The sequence below is a fragment of the Strix uralensis genome, chromosome 20 (assembly GCF_047716275.1).
Source record: "Strix uralensis isolate ZFMK-TIS-50842 chromosome 20, bStrUra1, whole genome shotgun sequence".
In the NCBI taxonomy this organism is placed as follows: domain Eukaryota; kingdom Metazoa; phylum Chordata; class Aves; order Strigiformes; family Strigidae; genus Strix; species Strix uralensis.
Genome location: NC_133991.1, coordinates 14,049,626 through 14,071,565, shown reverse-complemented (window position 1 = coordinate 14,071,565; position 21,940 = coordinate 14,049,626). Strand labels below are relative to the sequence as shown.

The following is a 21,940-nucleotide window of genomic DNA, read 5'->3' as shown; positions in this document are numbered from 1 at the left end:
GAGGAGGCTCCTGGGGCAGCGGCAGCTCGGTCCCGCTCCTGGTCCCCGCTGTGAGTACAGCCCCGAGCAGCCCCCGGCCCGGCCCCTTCGTGCAAGAGGCCCGAGCCGGGCTCCCCAGGTTTCAACCGTCCCCGGTGGGCGAGATCCCGGCATCGGCCGCGCTCGCGCTGTACCGCCGCGCCAGCCCGCGCGGCCCGGAACCGCTTCCGTTGGCCGGGCCGCTGCTGCGGGGAGTGGCCGCGGGGAGCACCTGCCACGGGAGCGCAGCCCTGCCCGCGCGGGAGGGGGCTCTGGGGGGGCCGCGGCCGGGGCGTGCCCGAGGCGCCCGGCGCCGAGCTGCCCGCGGCGAGTTCCCGGTGGACCGGAGCCCCGGGGTGCCCGTCTGAGAACAGATCAGCGTCGCCCTGGGACGGCAGCTGCGCCCTTCTGGGCGTTTCTCCCGAGTAGTATTTTTCAGCATAAATTAACCAACAGTAGTTAGCAGTTTCTCAGGAGGAGGCTGGATAGGCTGCGAGGAGAACTGACTGGTTGCCCGATTACTAGTTTTTTCCTTGTTGCCACATGCAGGAACGTATTAAAGGTGTTAATATCCCAGACACCTTCAGGATTAAAAGATTTCAATAAGCCTTATTGCTTTCTGACACAAATAAGGACGCTTGTTGAGATGGAGACAATTTGGGAGATTAGAGATAGTAAGTGTTATAGACTATCTTGCCAAAATGATGCAAGTTAGGACAAATTAAATTTCAATTATTTATTTTAGCAAGCGGCAATAAGCAAAACAGCGCTGGGCGGCCGGGGAGTCCCTGCTCCACCAACGGCGCGCACTCACTTCCCGAGGGTCCGTCTTTTTTATATCCTCCGCCTTCCGTTATCGGGTCTCTCTGAGAGGTGTACCCTGCGTCTGCGCACTTTGCAGCTAGGGGGTCGCTCCATCCGGGTCTTCCTCACGTCACCAGCTTCTCGTATTTCCTACTTTCCTGAGAGTGGCTCACAAAGTCTTTGTTTATATCTTACAGAATATAGACACTACCCCCTTTTTTTTTTTTTTTTTTTTTTTTTTTTTTTTCTCCCCTTTGTCTTTCTCCCCTTTGTCCTTCTTCCCTTTCTCCCTCTTTTCAGTCTTTTGCCTAGTAGGAGTCCTTGCTTCAGCATTTCAACTTAGATAAGCACTTACAGTCAATTAGTCGTTACACAGTGTAATAGTTAAGATTAAGCTTAGGCCAACATAGTTTATGGAATAACATGTCACGAGCTCCCAGTATCTTCAATGGAATTTGATGAACAAACAGTTTACTGTCTATCACAATCCCCCCTTTTTCTTTTTATCATTTTGTTCATCAAATCGTTGCAATTCTTGTTGACTTAACAGGAGAGTTTTTTTCAATTTAAAGTCATCATCTAATTGATTGTTTTTGGCTTTAATGAGTATTGGACGGGTGACAGATATCAGATATGTTACCCGTTGCATCATTCTCCAAGTTATGACATATAATATTATTGACAAAGTCAAACTGATTAAGATTAATATCAAGAGAACCACAATGGGGTGACACAACTTGTTCAAGATGCCTGTAGCAGTAGGTGACTATCCAAAAAGGGTGTCCCACCAGTTATGTTCTGCATTCTTTTTTGCTCTTTCCAAGACTCGGTGTATTTCTTCTACATTGTGATGAACAGTTATTAGAGTTTTCTGTCAGTTTTCTCTAATTTTCTCTAAAATTTTAACTAAGTCTTTGTGTTGAAGTAACTGCTTAACCAAAGTGAGATTCATTCCAATGGGTGTAGGTTGTAGATTATGTATTAATGTATAATTGGATTGCAGGAGTTGGTAAGACGTGACCGGGGTTAAATAGGAAAAGTCACATCCGATTACCTTTGTGAAGTTGCAAACACAGAGATTTGAATAATTTTTTGTCTCTATTATGATCTTGTCTACGGTTAAGAATTCACAAACCGTCCTCAAACATACACAACCTTCGCCAATATATATAAGTACTGTTTTAGGATTTTCATTGGGATGGACCTCAAAGTGACAAATATTTTGTTCGGTATCTAAACAAATATCTTGTGCCTCAATTGCATTGCCTTCACAAATGAATCCTTGTTGTTCCCGTACAATGCAGGACTCTAGATTGACAGTTTGCCATTTTTCGTTTACCTTTCGGGCCCATACTCTATGCTCAGAAGGATAGAGTATGGTTCCGTTGTGATTCAGCCCTAATGCAATGATAGGATAAATTTGGTATATGGTGGCATTGTAAATAGTGAGTATAAAGGTAGTAGCTGTGTTTGTGATGGGGTCATAGGTAAAGTTTACCAGGTTCCACCAGGATTGGAGTTTCTTTTCAAAATTAGTAGCACTGTCCCAAATTATTCTCCGAATTTCAGTAGGAAGAATACCTTCTTCACCTTCTCTTATAATTGAGGCAGCTATCGACTGCATCCATATTTGAGCCTGGATGCAGCTGAGAGCTAAAGAGAGGTTATTTTGAAGCACACTGAGTGCATCTGTAATCAATTCATGATCCTTTATATTTACCTTTTCCCCTTTTGGTAATATATTCGACAACAGCCACTGGTTAGCCCCCAAAGCCAATAAGGAAGATCGCAAAGGCCTTTGTATATTAGTTAAATCACTAATTGAGGTAGCCAATTTGTTCATTATCACCTTCGAATCAATACTATTTAAAACTCCCAATCCTGTTCCCAAAGCACCGGTTAAGTCTCTCTGCGTTCTTTTTGTGTGAGGAGTTTGTTTTTGCAGCCAGGTTGTCCATCCCTCGTAAGAAGTCTTTAGGAAAGGTGAACAGGCTGGCTGAATATTTGAAACATTATTTTGCATTAACAATTCAACTTGTTTGAGAGACCACGCCGGGTTAAACAGCATTTGTTGTTTACCTGTATTTCTAATTGCATATGGTCCAATTTTAAAAATTCTTGGGCTAAGCACGACTGTTGGTTGTGTTGGAACAGTATGAGTAGTTTGAGTAGTCTCTTTGGGAGCGTGGGTTGTGGTTGTTGTAGTTTCCTCCTGTATATTCAATGGAAATCGGAAAGATATAGCTTGATCTCCTGACCTGGTCCCTCCCAAACAAACTATGGACACCGGTTGGGTTGCAGTAAATGCATACCAACAGGCTTCCGACTCACAACGGGTTTGAGCTATTTTAGATTCCGTTTTGTCTCTGATAACGATTTGAATAAAAGGGGGCTGACGGACGGTTTGAATTAAAGGGTGCCGACTTATTATCACATTTACATTGAATACTCTGCAGCTTATCTGTATCTCATCTCCTTTTTTAGTTGTCCAGGTATGGGATGAATTCTCCCATTTATATGTTTGGAGTGTTAGGTTATTGTTTAGTATGGTAGTTGTTAATTTTGTTCCATACAAATCTGCATCCATACTTCCTGTATGTCCATAATAAGCATCTGTCCAAGGTCATAAAATTTGGTTAGTTAGGGTATGTTCAAAAGGTTGGTGGGATTGGTTAGTTGTTCTAGCTCATTCTGGTAGTGTATTCATTGTAGTTAATACACTTAGCCAGACTATCCAATAGTTCCAATAGAAGGTTGGTGGGATTCTATAGATTTGGTTTTTTTTTTTTTTTTTTGTTTGTTTTGTTTTGTTTTTTTTTTTTTTTTAAGTCTCTTTTGTATCAGGGTGTCTGGTACTCTCGTTTGGTCCTTCTCCCTCAGAGGTCCTTTTTTCTTCAGAGTAGGGTAGTAAAGTTTTCCCCACTTTGATACGTCTCTGCCTCCTCTGCCTACTCTGTTGCTTAGAGCAGCAGGGTGTTCCATCTTCTCGGCAGCAGCCGTATTCTTCAGGGGTACGTTTGCCTCTACTCCGGGACACATAGGTCTCCCAGTTTTTATCTTTGACCTCGGGTTCACGACAGGGGACCCAGGGGATGTGCTTTCTACAGATCACCCTTAGGATCTGAGAGTGCTATTGAGTAGGCCAATTAGAGTGAGTGTACTCTCTTTCAGGATTTATCCCTTTAGTAAATATTTTCTACCAAGTTTTAGAATCTCCAGTTTTAGGGCCTGATTAGTTAATCTCCGCTCTCGTTAATAACACTGATTACAACTAGACCGAAGATTTATTCCATGTGCATTATGAATCCCCCAGCCTTCTTTACATACATTACACTTTACACTTTATGCATATAAAAGGAAAACAAATATAAGTTTCAATTGGACAAAAATATCAGGGTCTCACTCATCGAGTCCTTCGTAGGTTCTTATCTCACAATGTGTAGAGAGTTCTTTCAGGTTTTCCGAAGGGTGACTCGTAGATCCCCAGGAGGGCTGGTCACTTTCCAGGCCGGATCCTGTATAGGTCCCTTTACTCGGCTTGCGTGTGTCCACCCCTTCTCAGCAGTCCGAACAGCAGTTTCTGTAGTGATAAGAGCAACATAGGGTCCTTCCCAACGGGGGGGTCAAAGAAGATTCTTTCCATGATTTGGTTAGTATTTTATCTCCTGGTTGGATTTGATGCATGGTCACATCCAATGGAGGCCTTTGTACTACCATCCCCCGGGTCTGTAGTTGTTTTCTCCTTGTCATTAGTTGTATTAGATAGGACTTTATCTTTAATTCTTCAAGTTGGGGGTGATCTGGTGGTATTTCTAAATCATAGGGCATCCCATATAACATTTCAAAGGGAGAAATGCCTACATCAGTTCGGGGCTGAGTTCTGATATTTAACAAGGTTAAAGGGAGACACTTTACCCATGACATTTTAGTTTCTAACATTAGTTTGGTAAGTTGTTTTTTTATTTCTCCGTTCATACGTTCAACTTTCCCTGAGCTCTGCGGGTGCCACGGAGTATGGTATTGCCACTGTGTACCCAGGGCAGCCAAAGTCTCTTTGGCTACTCTGGATACAAAGTGTGGACCTCTATCTGAGTCTATTGCTTCTATTGCTCCATACCGAGGTATAATTTCTTCAAGTAGTATCCTTGTTACTGTGTGAGCTGTGGCTCAGGCTGTGGGAAAGGTTTCTACAAATTGGGTTAAATGATCTATAATTACTAATAAGTATTTATACCTCCCCACCTTTGGTAATTCGGCAAAGTCTATTTGTATTTTTGCAAAAGGTCTATGAGTCAATTCTCGCTCCCCATATACTTGTTTTCTTATTTGATGTTTATTTACTTTTTGACAAATGAGACATTCTCCTATCACTCGTTTGGCTATATCATATATCCCAATGCACATGTATTTAGTTGCAAATTGATCCACTAATGCCTGAGTTCCCCAATGAGTGTTTTTATGGAATTGCTGCATTATTTTGGTAGCTATGGGTTTTGGGAGAACCTCTCGGCCGTCCGGGAGTTCCCATTTTCCATTAGTTTTCTGTTTAATCCCCATTTGATTTAATTTTGCTTGTTCTTGAACAGTAAAACTTAAAAGTTCATAGGATTTTCCATGGAAAAAGCACCACTTAAACCCTGGTCTTTCACATACACATTCTATACCGTCTACTCCGTATTCTTTCCAGTAACCATAACAGGGGAGGTAATTATCTCCACAATTAACACACCGCTTTCTGTCCTCTATCGGATCATCCAAGTCCAGTGCGGATAGCGCTGCTCTCTTTACCTCTTGATCAGTAAGGTTATTCCCCCGTACTAAAGGATTTAGCCTCCTCTAGTGTCCCTTTACGTGTACTACCGCAATTTCGCTGGGCCCCCGTATAGCTTGCAAAATTTGTGATATTAACTCCTGATGTACTAGGGCCTTCCCCTGAGAATTGATTAAGCCTCTCTCTTCCCATATTTTTCAAAGGTATGTATTACTCCAAAGGTATATCTAGAATCGGTATATATAGTTCCCACTTTTTCTTTTAGTAATTGTAAAGCCTTTACTACTGCATATCATTCGTATGCCTGTGCATATTCACTTTCTTCTAAACTAAAGGGTTCCTTTGAATTGACATAAATGTTTAAGGCTTGACAGACCCACTCTTCAAAGGACCCAAAAAAAAAAACCCCAGGTCAATAGAGATGGTCGCCCCTGATTTGTTTCCCTCCCCGGACCTCCATATAATAATAAATCATTTTTACTTTGTCCTTACCCCGCCTAAAGGGGTAATTTTTCCAATGGTTTAACATCAAGTCTAAAGGGCTATCTGGTGGTATTTGGGGGTACCTCACCTTGGGTCCCACACCACCCATGGGATCAGAAGGCTTGCTCTTCTTCTGTCCCATCTTCCGGAGCACCTTCACACACTCACACAATTCGCTTCCCCCTTTTCGTGACCCAGTCCCTCGCAGGATATGGGAACTGCACTACTGAGGGGTCCGCACTCGCTTCGCCCTGCTGGGCGTCTCACACACCACGCTCCGGGAAACCCAACCCCAACCGAACGGTAACCGGCCTATACTCACGCAACCCTGCGTCTTCGTCCGGGGCTTCGTGCACAAAGATTACGGGGTTACCGGTATTCTTTTGCTTGTTGCCGAGTTTTGGAGTTCGTCGGTAGAGGGTGTGATGTGATAGCACTCAGCCGGGGCCGCTGAACTCAGCGGGGCGCGCCTCCCCGTATGGGGCTTCCCACCAGATTGCCTCTATCCGAGTCACGGCACCAATTTTGTTATAGACTATCTTGCCAAAATGATGCAAGTTAGGACAAATTAAATTTCAATTATTTATTTTAGCAAGCGGCAATAAGCAAAACAGCGCTGGGCGGCCGGGGAGTCCCTGCTCCACCAACGGCGCGCACTCACTTCCCGAGGGTCCGTCTTTTTTATATCCTCCGCCTTCCGTTATCGGGTCTCTCTGAGAGGTGTACCCTGCGTCTGCGCACTTTGCAGCTAGGGGGTCGCTCCATCCGGGTCTTCCTCACGTCACCAGCTTCTCGTATTTCCTACTTTCCTGAGAGTGGCTCACAAAGTCTTTGTTTATATCTTACAGAATATAGACACTACCCCCTTTTTTTTTTTTTTTTTTTTTTTTTTTTTTTTCTCCCCTTTGTCTTTCTCCCCTTTGTCCTTCTTCCCTTTCTCCCTCTTTTCAGTCTTTTGCCTAGTAGGAGTCCTTGCTTCAGCATTTCAACTTAGATAAGCACTTACAGTCAATTAGTCGTTACACAGTGTAATAGTTAAGATTAAGCTTAGGCCAACATAGTTTATGGAATAACATGTCACGAGCTCCCAGTATCTTCAATGGAATTTGATGAACAAACAGTTTACTGTCTATCACAGTAAGGAGGGTCAGTGGGCTTTCCTAATATGTGGTATAACTATGGTAGAGACGTCCCCGCTTTTTTTTATTAACAATCTGCAAGGAAGTATTGGTAAAATTAATTCACGCTCAATTCAGATTGCTAAAATAAATTTGCATTTAAACTCCTTTTTAGAAGTAATTCACTACCAGTATCCTAGCTTGATAGCTAGTGAAAAGATTTTAAACTACATATATGTTTAAGTTGTCATATATCACATAGATAACAGGCATTTGGGCCCTTCCCACCCATATCTGCTGCCAGTAACAATCCTGGGAGTTTCAGGATTTATGTATCCAGAATCGTAACTGTGACTTAAGCCTGAGCCTTCAGTAACTCAGGCAGGAGTCAAGAGTAGCTGTGTAAATTTGTCCGGCAGTGGAAGGCCATTTTGATTAACGAAGGCAAAAATTGGGATATGAGACCTTAGTCTGAGACACCAACAAGAAGCTTGCACTTACTGAGCATGCTACCTTGCAAGCTTGAGTCTCACAGCTCACCAAGGTCTGATGTCCGGTGCTGGAAATGCAGTATAAGACTTCTTCATGGGCACGCACAGACCTGAACAGCTGTAGAAATCAAGGCTGTTCTCCAAGTAAAAGTCTTCTCAGCTCTGATCTTGTTTCAGGCAAATGTAACTGAATACATTGTATGACAATTTTGATTTCTCCTTTTTCACAGTGCTCTGTACCTTGCTCTGTCTAATTCTTGCTCTCGTTCTGATTGTGTTAGAAATAAGGTTGACAAAGAACTGGAACGAGATGATATCTGTGCTCCAAAACGTCAAGGCAACAATGGCCTGGCGGAAACACCAGCTCCTAGCTGACTTCGATGAGAATGAGAGCCCTGTACCTGACAAATTCAAGAGAAGAGCTTCTTCGAGTTCCCTCAATACCATCCGCATGTCTCTAAGGAAGCGAGTACCATTAAAGCAAGTAGAGCTGAATTTTCGTAAGACCCCAACTTGGCAAAGTCTGGAGGCAAGACAAAAGCGCCAAACTCTTCAGCGTATTAAAACAACAGCAAAAAATGCTTTCGGAACAGTGTCCCAGGTACTTTGCCTTTGCAGTGGAGCATGGATAGAGTTTAGTTTTTGCTTCAACTTCAGTACTAAGATTTCTGGACTCTACAGAACGCTGCATTCCTAAGAGTCTATGCCACACACTTGCACACCATAATGCTTGTCTCAAAATGTTTAATATCCTTGCTAAAGTACAGATAGGCAAATTAGGGATCTGGCAGAACAGGGATGAAGGTGAAAAGAAGAACTATGAGATGTAGTTTCATCAGAACTTTTATTACTGAATAAATGCTTGTCCCCTACTGTATTTTATCATGCATGGCAGAGCAGCCTTCTCAAGGAGGAATGAGGGTAGAGACTGCCATTGCTTGCAAGTAATTGTTTCTGAGAAACGTGTAGAGCTTTGGATTTAATTTTTTTTTACTCCTTTTCCTGTACCCATACTATTTATTAGCATGTTCTTCATTATAGTCAATCTAAATTTGCACTGACAAAAACTGCTAGATGGTAGCAGGGTAGCAAACTCAAGCTTGTACTTCCCTTTGGTAGAGACCTCTGATTTTAACCGCATCAATTATCTGTGAGGAAGCCTGGCTCTTTCCTGCATAAGAGCAGCGGGAGCTCTGTTCCAGTGCCTACTGAAGTTCTTGACAAGTTCCAAGGACTGGGGGAGCAAATGACTCCTCCAGTGCAAGTCAGTACAGAGGGTTGATAAGCACTCATGCTAGACCAAACCTGATATGAGAATGAAATCTAGGGATTCAGCTCAAATGTTCCTTGTTTTTCTGGTTCCACACTCCAGGCTAATTGAGTTCATTTAGCATAACATGACTGTCTAATGCTTCTTTCAGAAAATACAGAAGACTTACCAAAGCCCTGTCCACTCGATGGTGACCCCTCCAGCTGAATTCATCAGCAGAAACTGTGCAACCAGTTCTACCAAGAAAAGAAGTACTACACCTCGAACCCTTTGCCATAAGAAGAGTGTTACTCTGGCAGCCAGTTCCAAAGACACCCCAAGATCCAGCAAAAGAGCCTTGCTTGGGCCAACAAGGGTGTCAGAACATAGAGAATGGAGGGGTTTCTCATCCTGGCTTGGTAAAGATGCTGTCTCTCTCCGGAGATCAAGAAGAGCAGCAGCACTGAAAAGCCCTTATTCATCACCTGCTCCTGTCAGCAGAAACCTGTAAGCCACATTCTTCTGTAAACCTTCTTTCTTTTTTTTTTTTAATTACTATAATTACAGTATCTTGTAAGGTGAAAGGCAAGATACGAAGGTTGTTATCCTATTCCCCTGAAAGGGTGTGCTGTTTGAATAGTTAAGAAAGTAGTTACAGGTCCCTGTATAGACAGGGACCGAGCACTACATAAAGCTGAAACATTGCCATCCAGAGGGACCTGGGCAGGCTGGAGAGGTGGGCTTGTGCGAACCTCATGGAGTTCAACAAGGTCAAGGGCAAGGTCCTGCCCATGGGTCTGGGCAATCCCCAGCACAAATCCAGGCTGGGCGAGGAGGGGATGGAGAGCAGCCCCAAGGAGAAGGACTTGGGGGGGGTTGGTGGGTGGAAAACTGCCTGTGAGCCAGCAACGTGCGCTGGCAGCCCAGAAAGCCACCCGTGTGCTGGGCTGCACCCAGAGCAGTGTGGGCAGCAGGGCGAGGGGGGGATTCTCCCCCTCTGCTCCGCTCTGTGAGACCCCCCTGCAGTGCTGGGTCCAGCTCTGGGGGCACCAACATCAGAAGGACACGGACCTGCTCGAGTGGGGCCAGAGGAGGCCACGAAGATGCTCGGGGGGCTGGAGCACCCCCCTGTGAGGACAGGCTGAGAGAGTTGGGGGGTTCAGCTGGAGAAGAGAAGGATCTGGGGAGACCTTAGAGCGGCCTCCCAGGACTGAAAGGGGGAAGGGACTCTTGATCAGAGGGGTAGGGATAGGACAAGGGGTAATGGTTTTAAACTGACAGTGGGGAGATTTAGATGAGATCTAAGGCAGAAATTCTTCCCTGTGAGGGGGGTGAGGCCCTGGCACAGGTTGCCCAGAGAAGCTGTGGCTGCCCCCTCCCTAGAAGGGTCCAAGGCCAGGTTGGACAGGGTATCTTTAAGGTCCCTTCCAACCCAAACCATTCTACGAAACTTAATTTTGTGTTGTGACAAGAATTTTTTAAAGATCACTCTCCCACTGGGTGAGTTTACACCATGTTTCTCAGCACCAGTCCCCGTCAGACACTAGAGATACACCTGAGTTCTTTGCTGATGCCTTTCCGGTAAAGAAAAATGCTCTTGTTGCATCTCACTCCTACTTAGCTATAACTTTTCCAAAGTTGCTATTTGTATTGCAAAGATACCTGGAATAGCTCTGCTTATGCTGGGCTCTTGAGAGAGTAGAGAGATTCTTGCCTTAGAGATTTAATACAAATTAGATAAAGGGTTGTGAGCTAGGGAAATACTTCATAATGCACACACAGGTTTCTGTTTTGGTTGAAGTCACACAAGAAATGTCAAAGTTAGAAGCTGAATCCAAGCCTTGTGAATCTGAACCCACTGTTTGAATTGGAAGGCAGCCATCTTGGGGATGAATGGAGGTGTGAAGCAGTTGGTCAGTAGAATTAAAAGCACGATTGCTACAGCCCTAAAGTTCTCTGGGTAAAGTCTGGAGGTAACTAGAGTTGTTACTGTAGGGATAGAGGCTTGGGTAGTGTTACCTAGTCAGTCTGTTCTGTTTTATCTTTAGTAATGACTGTTCTGTTTACAGAGAGTTTGACTGTGAGTTGGAGCTGGTCTCCTCAGGGATTTGCCAGCTGAAGCGTATCTCCCAGGCTTTTGATGACGCCATTGTGCAACAGGAGAGGTAAATACCGCTAACTGTCCCTCAACTTTTAGCAACATGTTTCTTCCCACTTAGACGTTGCCAGTTGCAGGCTAAGTGATCCCTGTAACTCAGGATGAGGAACAGCTGCAGAACTTTGTCAGCTGTAATGTAGCAGAGCATTTCTTGTGCAGATTAAATCTGCAGTATAAACCTGTGCAGGTTAAATCTGCAGTTTGACTTGCAGCTTCTAAAACCTGTCAAAGCTCTCCTTGTCTTCAGGTTTCTTGCTGTGGAGGTCAGATTTTTCCCAGCAAGAGCCTACCTTTGACCCTGTGTGATTACAGTACCTCCTTGCCTCTGTCTAAAAGAGGTGCCAACCCAGGCTGGGGGAATCCCACTGCACTGACTGTCATTGGTGTCATTGCGCATTTGTAAGAAAATCCTTTTAGTAGGTAGCATTGTATTCACAAATAGTCCATGGTACCCATAACTCAACAATTTAGAGGATGCAGAAGCCTCTTATACAACACCTTGGTTAATCCACGAGGTGGTAGGCTGCTGTGTTTGTAAAGGTTACGTCATTCTGAGTTAGACATATTAAGACAGTAAAAACTAAAGGTCAGAAGTCTTGTCACAGGGCAATTCCCTCAAGCTTCCTCTCTTAGAACATTTGACGATTTTATGTCACGCATTCAATAATTAAATGTCAAGCACCCAAAATCCTCTAGAGAGGGCTTATCATCAAGTACTTTTATCTACAAAGAGGTAAGGGCTTAAAATCCTATGTAATTCTAGAAATTAAATTTTTACCAATGGAACCATTTCCAGATAACTATAGGTTAAATTTGTATTAAGTTAATGATCATATCCATTGAAAGTTCACTAAATCTCACTCCTAATATTCTCCCATCTGTTAGTGATATGACAGTTTCTCTCATTCGTAATTGAAGATAGTAACCAGGTAAAGTAGTTGTTCACTTATCTTGTCTATACCTGCATGCATCTGTGGTGAGAAAATCTGCTGTTTGGAGAAAGGCTTATTAACTGATGCTTCTTTAAAGTATTATTATGCAGAACCACAGGGTTCTTCCCTCATATTCACTGTGGCGCTCTGCTACAGCAGATCATTGTGCAGTTGTAGAACTTCACCTCTACGTTGTGTGTTAGTGAAACCTTGTGGGTTTGCAGTGAACTGAAAGTTGGGCTTCTATGCAAACAGCAGCTTTTCTCACCCAAGACCAGAAAACTACTGGTACTAATGTCTTTGTAACTCCACCTCAGTTCTCACTGATTACTAATGAAGATCACAACGCATGGCAGAACATTTACCCTGAGCTGTCTAATTTTACAGCCTTTCTTTTCCACCCTTAGCATTGTCTTAGCAGTTAAGACCATGCTGTCACAATAACAGCAGTTGATACCTGTATTGCTGGCATTTTTAAACACACAGTTGTACCTAAATGGATGGGAACAGGAATTTGTTGCTGTAAATTTCTAAACATCACTTCTAGTGTCAATTCATTGAACCGTTACTGGGTAAATGCCTATTACCTTCACTGAGATCTGTATTTTGACATTAGTATCTTCACCCATTATGCTGGAAGTGTTCCTTTTGTTAAGGGAAAGTTACATCCTGAATACTATGTCCTATTTTAGCAACAAAGATAGGTGTAAGACATTGATTGCTGTAACTTTTCAGGAAAAATGAGAGCAGTTTCAAATGCTTGACTGAAGCTTTAAACAGTGACGTGTACTGCTTGCACTGAGCAATTTGGTCCAGTTGTCCTGCATGTGTAGATGCACACAGTGTGCTCTGTCACTGGCTGTTTTCTAGGTCGCCTACTGGAATAACTGAAATAAACTTTTTTTGGAGGTGCCCTTACAGTCTTGCATATGACTTTCTGTTCTGATAGCCAATTGCCATGAGTGTTAGTGTTATGGCTCCCTTTTCATCTTTTCCATGATGAAACAAACCTTGATCTCAAACTGTTCATGGTTGCCAGCTTCAGTTCTAATGTTTTTCATTTTAATAAATTGGATTATATCGCGAGAAATGCTCCTGTTGCTCATTAAAGTATTGCAGTACTTTATTTGTGTACTGCCATTTATGCTCACTGAAGGTAACAAAATATTTTCTTGCTAGTTTTTAGAACTGTTACACAGTGATAGCGTACACGTCCCAGACATCTTCCTTGCTCCCATCTAACAGTTTTCCAGCAATTTATGTGACCAGTTAATTAACCTTACTGACTTCATGCTGCTAATGGCAGTTGTCTTGTTCTTCTGCAGGCAACATGCAATATCAAACTACTACTGTCTAATGACACAGAACTTACAGTCTGCGCATCGATCTCGGAAACTTTCTCAAGCTATCAAAAGGCAAGCGAAGAAACTCCATCGAGCACTTGACACCTAGACACAGATGGCTGTAACTATTGTTAGTTTACGAGCATAAAGGAGAGCTCTGTATAGCACTTGAAAGGGTGCACTCTATACATTGAACAAACCATTACATTTTATAATCTTTCTTGACAAAGTAGCTCAGGACTTCCCTTGCTTTTTCTTTTCAAGTTAACAGGAGAATCAAAATTGTACCACAGTGTATTATCTCCTGCGGAGATGAGGGACCATCTTGAATGTGACTTTCATAAGGCAGTAAGTACTTTGAAACTTATGTTGAACTGACCAGTAGGAATGGCCAGAGTGAGGGCCACAGACTTATGAATACCAGGATTTAGACTGGTATCCAATTGCCACGAGTTCTAATATGAGTACTTTGCATATTAAAAGTACTGGTCTATTATTTTGAAAGCCTAACATTTTTTTCTGTACACAAACAAACCAAAAGGTAACATCATGTTTACTGGAAGTTAATGGAACAGTAGTGGCTTGTTCCAGTTCTGACCACAACTGCCATTCCAAGGCAACAGGTTTCTGTGGAGTCACTCCTGCCACAAAAGAGGAGCGACATTAGGACTCTAATTCATGGCCTTAAGGATTAGCCTAACTAATCCTATCTTAAGTAATTGGGTTCCAGACAAATCAGAGCAACTTTTTAATTTGCTGCTGCTGTAAACAGCATCTTGGCAGTAGAGTTAAACATTGCTTTTGTACTACAACATCTGTCTTTTAGTTATACACAGAAATTAGTTACTGCAATTAATGTAACCTCTTACCACTACTGTTACTAGCTAATATCACAGTGCAGGTATTTTATCTGATGTATACTAAGCATTTGATACTTGCATTTTGCTTCTGATTACTTTTTTTAAAAAGTAATGTTCATTTGACAAGCCTTTTTTGGTAGGTGATTCAGTTTAACAAGGTCTTTCAAACTAAAGCAGATTTCTCAAGCTTCTAGAATTCAACACCAGGGCTGTTTTCCATGGTAGCAGCTTTGTGCAGGCTGCTCAGATTACAGTCACTCTAAAATGAACCTTCAAAAGACTGATTTGGGAAACTTTGCTCTACTTGATAATTTTTAAGATGCATATGCAATTTAATAAAATGGGAACCAAAATTTTAATGGTATTAAATATAAATATGGGAAGCAGTCATGTTCATGATTTATGTCTAAGTATTGATTTTAAATTTGTTCCTGATTTTTTTTCTTGTCAAACTAAACTTTTAAAATACTGAAACAGTTAATGAGGCCTGAAGACATGAAAACAACCCTGAATTCCAGGCTTTCAGATAGCTGAGTGCTTTAGCTTGTGTTACTTTTTGATGTAGTTTTCGTGTGTGTTTTGTTTTTTTTTTTTAACCACCTTTCTCTATGGAACAGTAGCTTGAAGTTATTCTTTGCATATACTGAAACTACTTCTATAAAGCTTTCACAAAGATGGTCTCTCATTACTGAAATATTTTCTTATATGACTTTCCAGAAGGAAGGAGGGTTGGAGTTTTGTGAAAAGTCAACCTCCAATCTAAGTATTATTTCAGATAGTCAGATGTATTAAACAGCCTCTATTTATACTGTTTCCACTGGCTACTAGCACATGTGCAGTGATGATCCCACATCACTGGTAAGAAAAATAATTGACACTGTTTGCTTAAAGACAAGGAAGGTTTTATTTAAGTGACTAATCTGTTATAAGATTTTAAAAACCAGCTCACATCAAAATCTATACCAGTTGTAGAAATCTTACTCCTTATTTCATATTAAGAAATTCATTATTGTACATTTTTGAATCTTTACAAGGCAGCCATAAGAAATATAAACATTTGTCACCAGATAGAACCTTCTCACTGACAAACAATATTTAAAAGTATGCACTTAATAAAACTATAGAGTGAAAGAACAGGTACAATTTCAAGTTTCCTTGTATGAATTCAGTTGTGAGTGGACTGCCCCCTTCTCTCCCCGACAAGTAGAAAAATAAGTTATGCAGAAGGCTTGGGGTTCTGTGAGAGGACTGCCATTCCGGGCCCTACACCAGTCCTCCCAGAATAACCTCATCTTTAAAGCTTGCAACCTGTAAATTATGGTTCAACATTGTAATCTCTGCTATACCATCTTCCAGCACGTCACAGTAAACCTGCCTCTCTCTTCCCCCCGCTAAGTTCTGTACATCCTTACAAATGAGGAATGTACTGTCAAATTTGTTCCATATTCCCCCATCCCCCACAATTATATCCAGTTTCAAAGGTAATTTACTGAGATAAATACAAATAGAGGGTAAACTGTAATCCCCTTACCTTGAGCTTGAACTAAAATGAGGGCAAGAGGAAATACCAACACCTGACTTCAATTCCAGAGTCCATGGCACAGGATTCTAGCTGCTCCAGGCCATTTCTTATTTCTGAAAAAAAGAGCTCTTTTCATCCCAAAAAATGTGTTATTACCTCTGTTTATTTTGGGGACTGAACTTAGGATCATTTGTAGGAACCTGTATTTACATTTGAGTGATTAAACATCACGGAAGTCAAATTACCTTGTTAAACCCCAATTTCTGCTGAAGCTATGAACACAGACCATGAGGAATCAGTGCTCTTAGAGAAGCTGAGGAGGTAAGATGGAAAGTTTTGTGTTTATCGGAATTGTATCCTGTACCATCTCCAGATGAGGATGGGAAGTGCCACGTTCTCCCCTGCATGCCTGAAATGAACAATTCAATGCAGAAATCTTGAGTTCAGATCCCACATTTCAAGCTCTAATCAGAAAAATGACAAAATTAGTGTACAATCTCTTCTCTCCATGACTAAACCAATGAACTTATTAAAAAGGTGCCCATACTCCAATCATCTAGGACTTTTATGATGTACTCACCTTTCTGAGGCTTAGATGCAAGAGAGGAAAAGAACCCGGGGAAAATACTATTTGTTCAGTAACAACTGTTGCACTTACGAATTTTAAAAACTGAAAATACCTATTGATTTCAGGTATTAAAAATGCTTATAAACAAAGCTTTTAGCAAATTTAAGACAGGAAACTACAGAAAGAAGGAAAATTTTTTTTTTTTCCTTCTAAATTTATTCTGTGAAGTACGTGATGATACTATAGATCTAAGTACTGGGGATTTGCTTAAATACATACATTAGTAGTGCCCTGGCGAGAAGACTGCAATGTATAAATGCGACAACTTGTTCACTAATAATGGCAAACAAAGGCTATTTTGCAGAATGGTGGAGCTTGCAGATAAAGTGTCATTGTTCTGCTTATTTTAATAGTAGGTTAAGGTGTGTTGGTTTTTTTCTCTAGTTTACTGATAGTTCCCACTTCTACATAACCAATGAAAGTTTTAACTGTTTAGAAGTGACTTCCCTAGGTACTAGAGGAACAGGTGAAGTAATCTTTAAGAATTAAGACTATTTTCATGTAAACAAATCAAAATGGCAGGTCTCATGAACCCCAATGTACAAGAATAATTATCAATGGCATGTCATTTTTACACTTAATAAATTTTTATGCTGAATAGATATAAACCATGCTGCAAAACTAAACAGGAGTACTCTGGTCAAGCAAGAATCTGTTCCAAGAGCACTAGTGTATGCAAACACTTAAAAAAAACCCCAGTTATTCAAAATAAGCAGATTTGGATCAACATCACTATTCAGGTCTGTGGAATATTCTGCACTCTTTATACAATGGTATCTTTTTTCCAAACTTACCTAACTAGACAACAAAATTGAATAAACAGCCATTATTTGTTGGTTTTGGTTTTTTTTGTTGTTGTTTTTTTTTTTTTTTTAAAAGTGTATTGGTTACAAATATGCTCGGAAAGCAGAACCAAAACTTCACTTAAGGTGTCTTCCAGTAGCTATACACACACACACACAAAAACGAAACACCACAGTTATGAAGGTGTGTTTTCACAATATCTCAGATAAGTCTACCACTGCTATTAATCACAGCCATTTTTTTACAGTAATTTAAAACCGGATCTGTATCAACAGGGCAAAGAAGTAACTGTGGCCTACTTGGCACTGACTTGTACTGCTGCTTTAGCACTCACTGGAATAGCAGTTTTGTGTTTTACAGTTTCACTTATGCTTCCTCCATTCAGCAGGTTAAAAGAAGTGCTTTTCTGTAACAGACTGGAGGCACTAGAGGTGCTGAAACTACTGACTAGTCTAACCTGTGTTCCTTGGTCACCCACCATTCCTGCCTGACTTCTCTGTCCCCTTCCTCTCTCTGTGTGCTCTAACACTTCCATAGCCTGTAACGTTTAAGGAAGTGCTGACTGCACAGACTGCAGCAATGAGGATTTGCAATCAGAGAGTAAGATGACTGTAGGATCAAGCTTATCCTCAGCAAATGGCCTGCTTGGGAGGACTGATAATCCTTCTGTGAAAGCACAAGTAAAACTGAAATCCAATTGCAAACCGAATGCCCATGAACCACTGCATGCAGTTTCATGTGGACAAAGTATATAACTAAAATTCTGACCAGAAGGAAATGTAAGAGAAAACACGATTGCAAAACTATGCTATAAAATCAGTGATTCATCATGATGTGCTCAGGGATCACCCCAAGCATAGCTGGGGGAAAAAAAAAGGAAAAAAAGCTGGTGGTTCAACATGCATGAGGTCCCCAGCCATTGCTACAGAATATTTGTTGAACTGCCAGCCTGCTTGTGAGATGTCTAAAGTCACATTCATCTTGTTCATATTCTCAGCTCCAACAGAAGCTGTTTTACCATTTTAGTGGCAACTGGCTAGTGCTTTCAAAACAAATGCATCTGGCATCTGACGTTTCAGAAGATCGGCTCCTAATTAACATGAAGCCTTAATCTCCAAGCTAATGCCTCTATCGCTGTTTGCCAAAGTGCGCAGCTGGAGGCATGTGATCAGGAGCTAAACCATTCCATCCCTGAGCAGTAAGTAGTGTGGGAATTATGCAAAGGCCACATCAGCTCTCATACGTTGTAGGGAACAAAATTAAGGAAAATATTTTCAGCTTGATGTCAATATCATGTGTAGACACTTTGAAATTGTTACCACTCTAAATCACGCACACACACACGCATTTGTTTTACTACTATTAGCTCATAATATTCTTAGAGAAGCCAGCACAGCGACTACTGTAAAGGTGACCCAGTTATTAACAGAAATACACAAAATCAGAGTTTTCATGACATGGTACCCTGCAAAATGACATTGTGTCTGCAAGAGTCAAAGACGGACCTTAACAACCCAGGAGATTTCTCTGACCTTGTGCTCAGACACTAGTTCGTTTAATACAGTCACAGAATTATGCACAGATCCCTCTTTTGAAATGAAGTAGGCCTTTCTACTACAGCAACTTAAAAAGAAAAATAGATTTTGGAGTCTCTTGGATGATAGAGTAGATGGCTAAAGCAACATTAGCTTTGAACTTTGCAGCAGGAACAGTGATTACTGTCAGGAGACATGCTACACAACACCCAGTGCTTAAAAACAACTTTGCAATCAATCAATGTTGCTTTTAGGTCCCCTCAGCAAATTTAAAATTTGCCTAGTGAGTTCCTCCCTCACAAGCCTTGGATTCCCATGCCTATTTAAAACTAACAAGCAGGAGCTGACTGGAGGGAGATGGGGTCTGGTGTACCTGTGCAATCTCCTCCTGCTGCAGAGGATAGGAGAAGAAATGGACTATGTGATTAGAATTAATACACACAGTGGGCCAAGACAACACGGAATAATTCCTCCATGTGGGCTAAAGAACTAGGTGTGATACTACTGGGAAAGCATTTGTAAACCTCAAGACTTCCTCACTGTAGTTTGTGGATATCTTTCATTTAGCTTTTGTAGTTGGTTGACTTGGCAACATAGCATAAAAACCCAGACTCCTGTAATGTAGTCACCTGCTCCCAATTAGTGAGAACTACCAAACTTTTAATATCTTTCCTAAATCTTCAGCAAAGATTACCCCCTCCCTTAAAGGAAGCATTGTAAAAAACAGACTACTGATGTGCCAGAGATCTTTCAGGAAGGTTGAACTGGGTAACCGACAATCTTGCCAAGTAACGTCTAAAAAAATAAATCAAAGATCTCCATTTATAAGCTACTTTGCTGCCTTTTAAGGCAAAAGCCACAGTACCATGCCCTTCAAAAAGCACACTGAAACTTTTGGGTGAATAGGGAGTACAGACTTAAGTTTACTTCTGCACTGCCTTAATAGTTTTCCATTGCATTCCTTGTTTGGTTACATATCAACTTTCAACATAATTAACCAACAGAATTGTTGAGAGACTGTTTCTAGTCTAGCTACAGACTAGAAAAACCTGAAAGTAAGGGCAGGGGTGAAGGAAGGCACAACACCCTCTCCACCCCAACTCCATGACATTAAAACCAACCAACCAAACCTGAAAAAGAAATCTCCTATTGACGTCAGGCCTTCTCAGTGTCAATAGTCTGGTTTTAACTTTTACAGAAAAGGTTTTTTATGTGCCCTTGTAACTTCACTGCAGGTTTTAAAACATGCTTCAGTTCAGTCATGAAAGTTCTCTTGGTGAATGTAGTGCAGTGGAAGTATCTGCACAAAGAATCTGCAAACTGCTACTACGTTAAACTAACCACAACACTTCAGAAATATTACCACTTAGGGAAAATTTCACACATTTTACTTTAGTAAATTCACTGAGAGATCTGAGATAAATTTAAATCAGTAGGAAAACATCTATTTGGCACCTGTAATTTGGCATGTCCATTCTTTGAAGATCAAATGCTGTAATTCTGAATGCTACAGATTGTCTTAACACAACAGTTGCTATAACACGTGAGAAGGTAAACAATTTACCCACAGGAATTCCATTACTTTTTTTCTCCTCCAGTGTAAAAATTCTAGTTAGAATAATGAAAAAAGTGATTGCTCTGAAGTTTGCAGATCCCTTAGTAAAAGAGCTCCCTTTAGCTTACCATCCTAGGATCTGTCTCTCGGACTGAGATGGTCAGAGCCATCTCCTTACTCAGAGCAGTCCACACATTTTGTACAGTCACCAGGTTCCACAAAACAACATGATCTTTGTACACTTGCACATTACTTTGTATACAGCAACACTAACTGCTTCAAACTGTGGCAGACACATTTATTTCTAACATGAAGTTTTTATGATTTGGTTCATAAGTGGAGTTCTCACATTTACTTCATGTCCAGCACCTCACACAATCACGAGTGCCCATGTTGGGGTCTGTTGACTAACACTGTAAGCTGAAAGGAAATCTTGGGTTTAAGGCACCCAAAAAGCATCTTGCTGTACAAATCCTGACCACTGATTACTGTAGTTCCCACCTCTGCTTCCCTTGCAAGTGTATCGCTTCATCGAAAGTGAAGTGGAAACAGATACAACTATTTAATGTTTCAAGTGTAAACCTTCTCTGTAACCTATGGGACCTACTGTTTATACTGTTTTGGGTGCAGCTAGTTAGCTGAAACCATAATCCTCCTTCTGAGTAAAATCAGCCTGTTACAGCTTTTTCTCTTATTGCACGTTTTATTATATCTGTTGTAAAAAATAACCAAAGATACTTTCTGTTGCTTTGATGTTATAAGCACTTGCGATAGTTTTAGATTGTTTTAAAATCTCCCAATAAACACGTCAAGAGGAACAGACTGGAAGTTCCCCAGTTGGTGTAAGAAGGCAGATTCCAGAGCAGGGAAGACTCCGAGGGACAGGTTCCCCTCTACATCTCTTAGTTTGAAGCTGCCTAAATATTATCTGAGGCATGCCTACAAGTTTAATGGGGTGCACCCAAGATCTGTATTTCCAAGCTTTCTAGGGGATAGATTCAAATTTGTGAACTCCACCTCGAACCCAAGCGATGGAGGGCAAATGCCTGTCATGATCTTTGTCTGATTCAGGCTGGCTCTGGGCACGCTCTGGCTTGGGGTTTGAAGAGGGTGGGTCAGGTTGCTGTACAGACATAGTCCTGCGGAGATGGTTTCTCTTGCGCAAAAACTCAGGCTGGGAGTGGAGGCCAAAGCTGCCTTTTCTCAAGATCATCCGAGAGTTGTTCTTTTTGGGTCGTGAATGGAGACTGAACTCCAGCGAGGCCAAGTGGGCTGCATAACCTTCACTGAGGAACTGAAACAGGAAGGAAAGAAAGGGAGTGACAAATTACTGCTGCCTCCACTTGTGAGCTCTGTGAGGAATTTGGCATCCCAGTTAGACACCTGCAGAGTACTAATACTCCTCTCCCCACACTTTTTTTTTTCAGTGACCTGTTCCATTTTTTCATTCAGCAATATGCAATGCATGCACTTGCAAATACAACCTATGACCACTCAATTCCCTTTACTATTCACCCTGCCAGAAAATGCCTCATCTGAAACCAAAACAGCCCTTCTTTCTCTGAAACACTGTCTCTGCTCTTTATCCATTGTATGTGTGTGTGTGATGACACACACGCATTTTCCTTTTTCCCCATAGGACTTCCTGATTGAGTAGCAAAAGTTACTT

The 21,940-nt window shown here is 41.6% G+C and overlaps 2 protein-coding genes and 1 long non-coding RNA gene across 7 annotated transcripts in view; 1 reads left to right on the top strand and 2 right to left on the bottom strand.

Annotated features, from left to right (window-relative positions):
• Positions 1-2: 2 nt before the first annotated feature.
• On the top strand, positions 3-13,709 carry PIMREG (PICALM interacting mitotic regulator). The gene is made up of 5 exons (XM_074889963.1): positions 3-50; positions 7,967-8,286; positions 9,107-9,441; positions 11,004-11,099; positions 13,350-13,709. The coding sequence occupies exons 2-5, from the start codon at positions 7,996-7,998 to the stop codon at positions 13,474-13,476; spliced, it is 849 nt and encodes a 282-aa protein (XP_074746064.1). The 5' UTR covers positions 3-50; positions 7,967-7,995; the 3' UTR covers positions 13,477-13,709.
• On the bottom strand, positions 740-7,208 carry LOC141952600 (uncharacterized). The gene is made up of 2 exons (XR_012631664.1): positions 6,399-7,208; positions 740-4,402 (listed from the first exon to the last, which is right to left on the bottom strand). It is a non-coding gene; the product is annotated as an uncharacterized LOC141952600 (long non-coding RNA).
• Positions 13,710-15,107: 1,398 nt separating the features above from the next.
• The window catches only part of PITPNM3 (PITPNM family member 3), a 114,325-nt gene continuing 107,492 nt past the window's right edge, over positions 15,108-21,940 (bottom strand). For 3 of the 5 annotated variants that reach the window (XM_074889957.1, XM_074889958.1, XM_074889959.1), the window contains 2 exons: positions 21,289-21,565; positions 15,108-16,158 (listed from right to left, as the gene is read on the bottom strand). In XM_074889957.1, the coding sequence (XP_074746058.1) occupies positions 16,022-16,158; positions 21,289-21,565 (414 nt within the window). In that variant the 3' untranslated portion in view covers positions 15,108-16,021. Of the gene's footprint in view, positions 16,159-17,305; positions 21,566-21,940 lie in introns of those variants that run through there. The other 2 variants (XM_074889961.1, XM_074889962.1) reach the window with 1 other exon arrangement.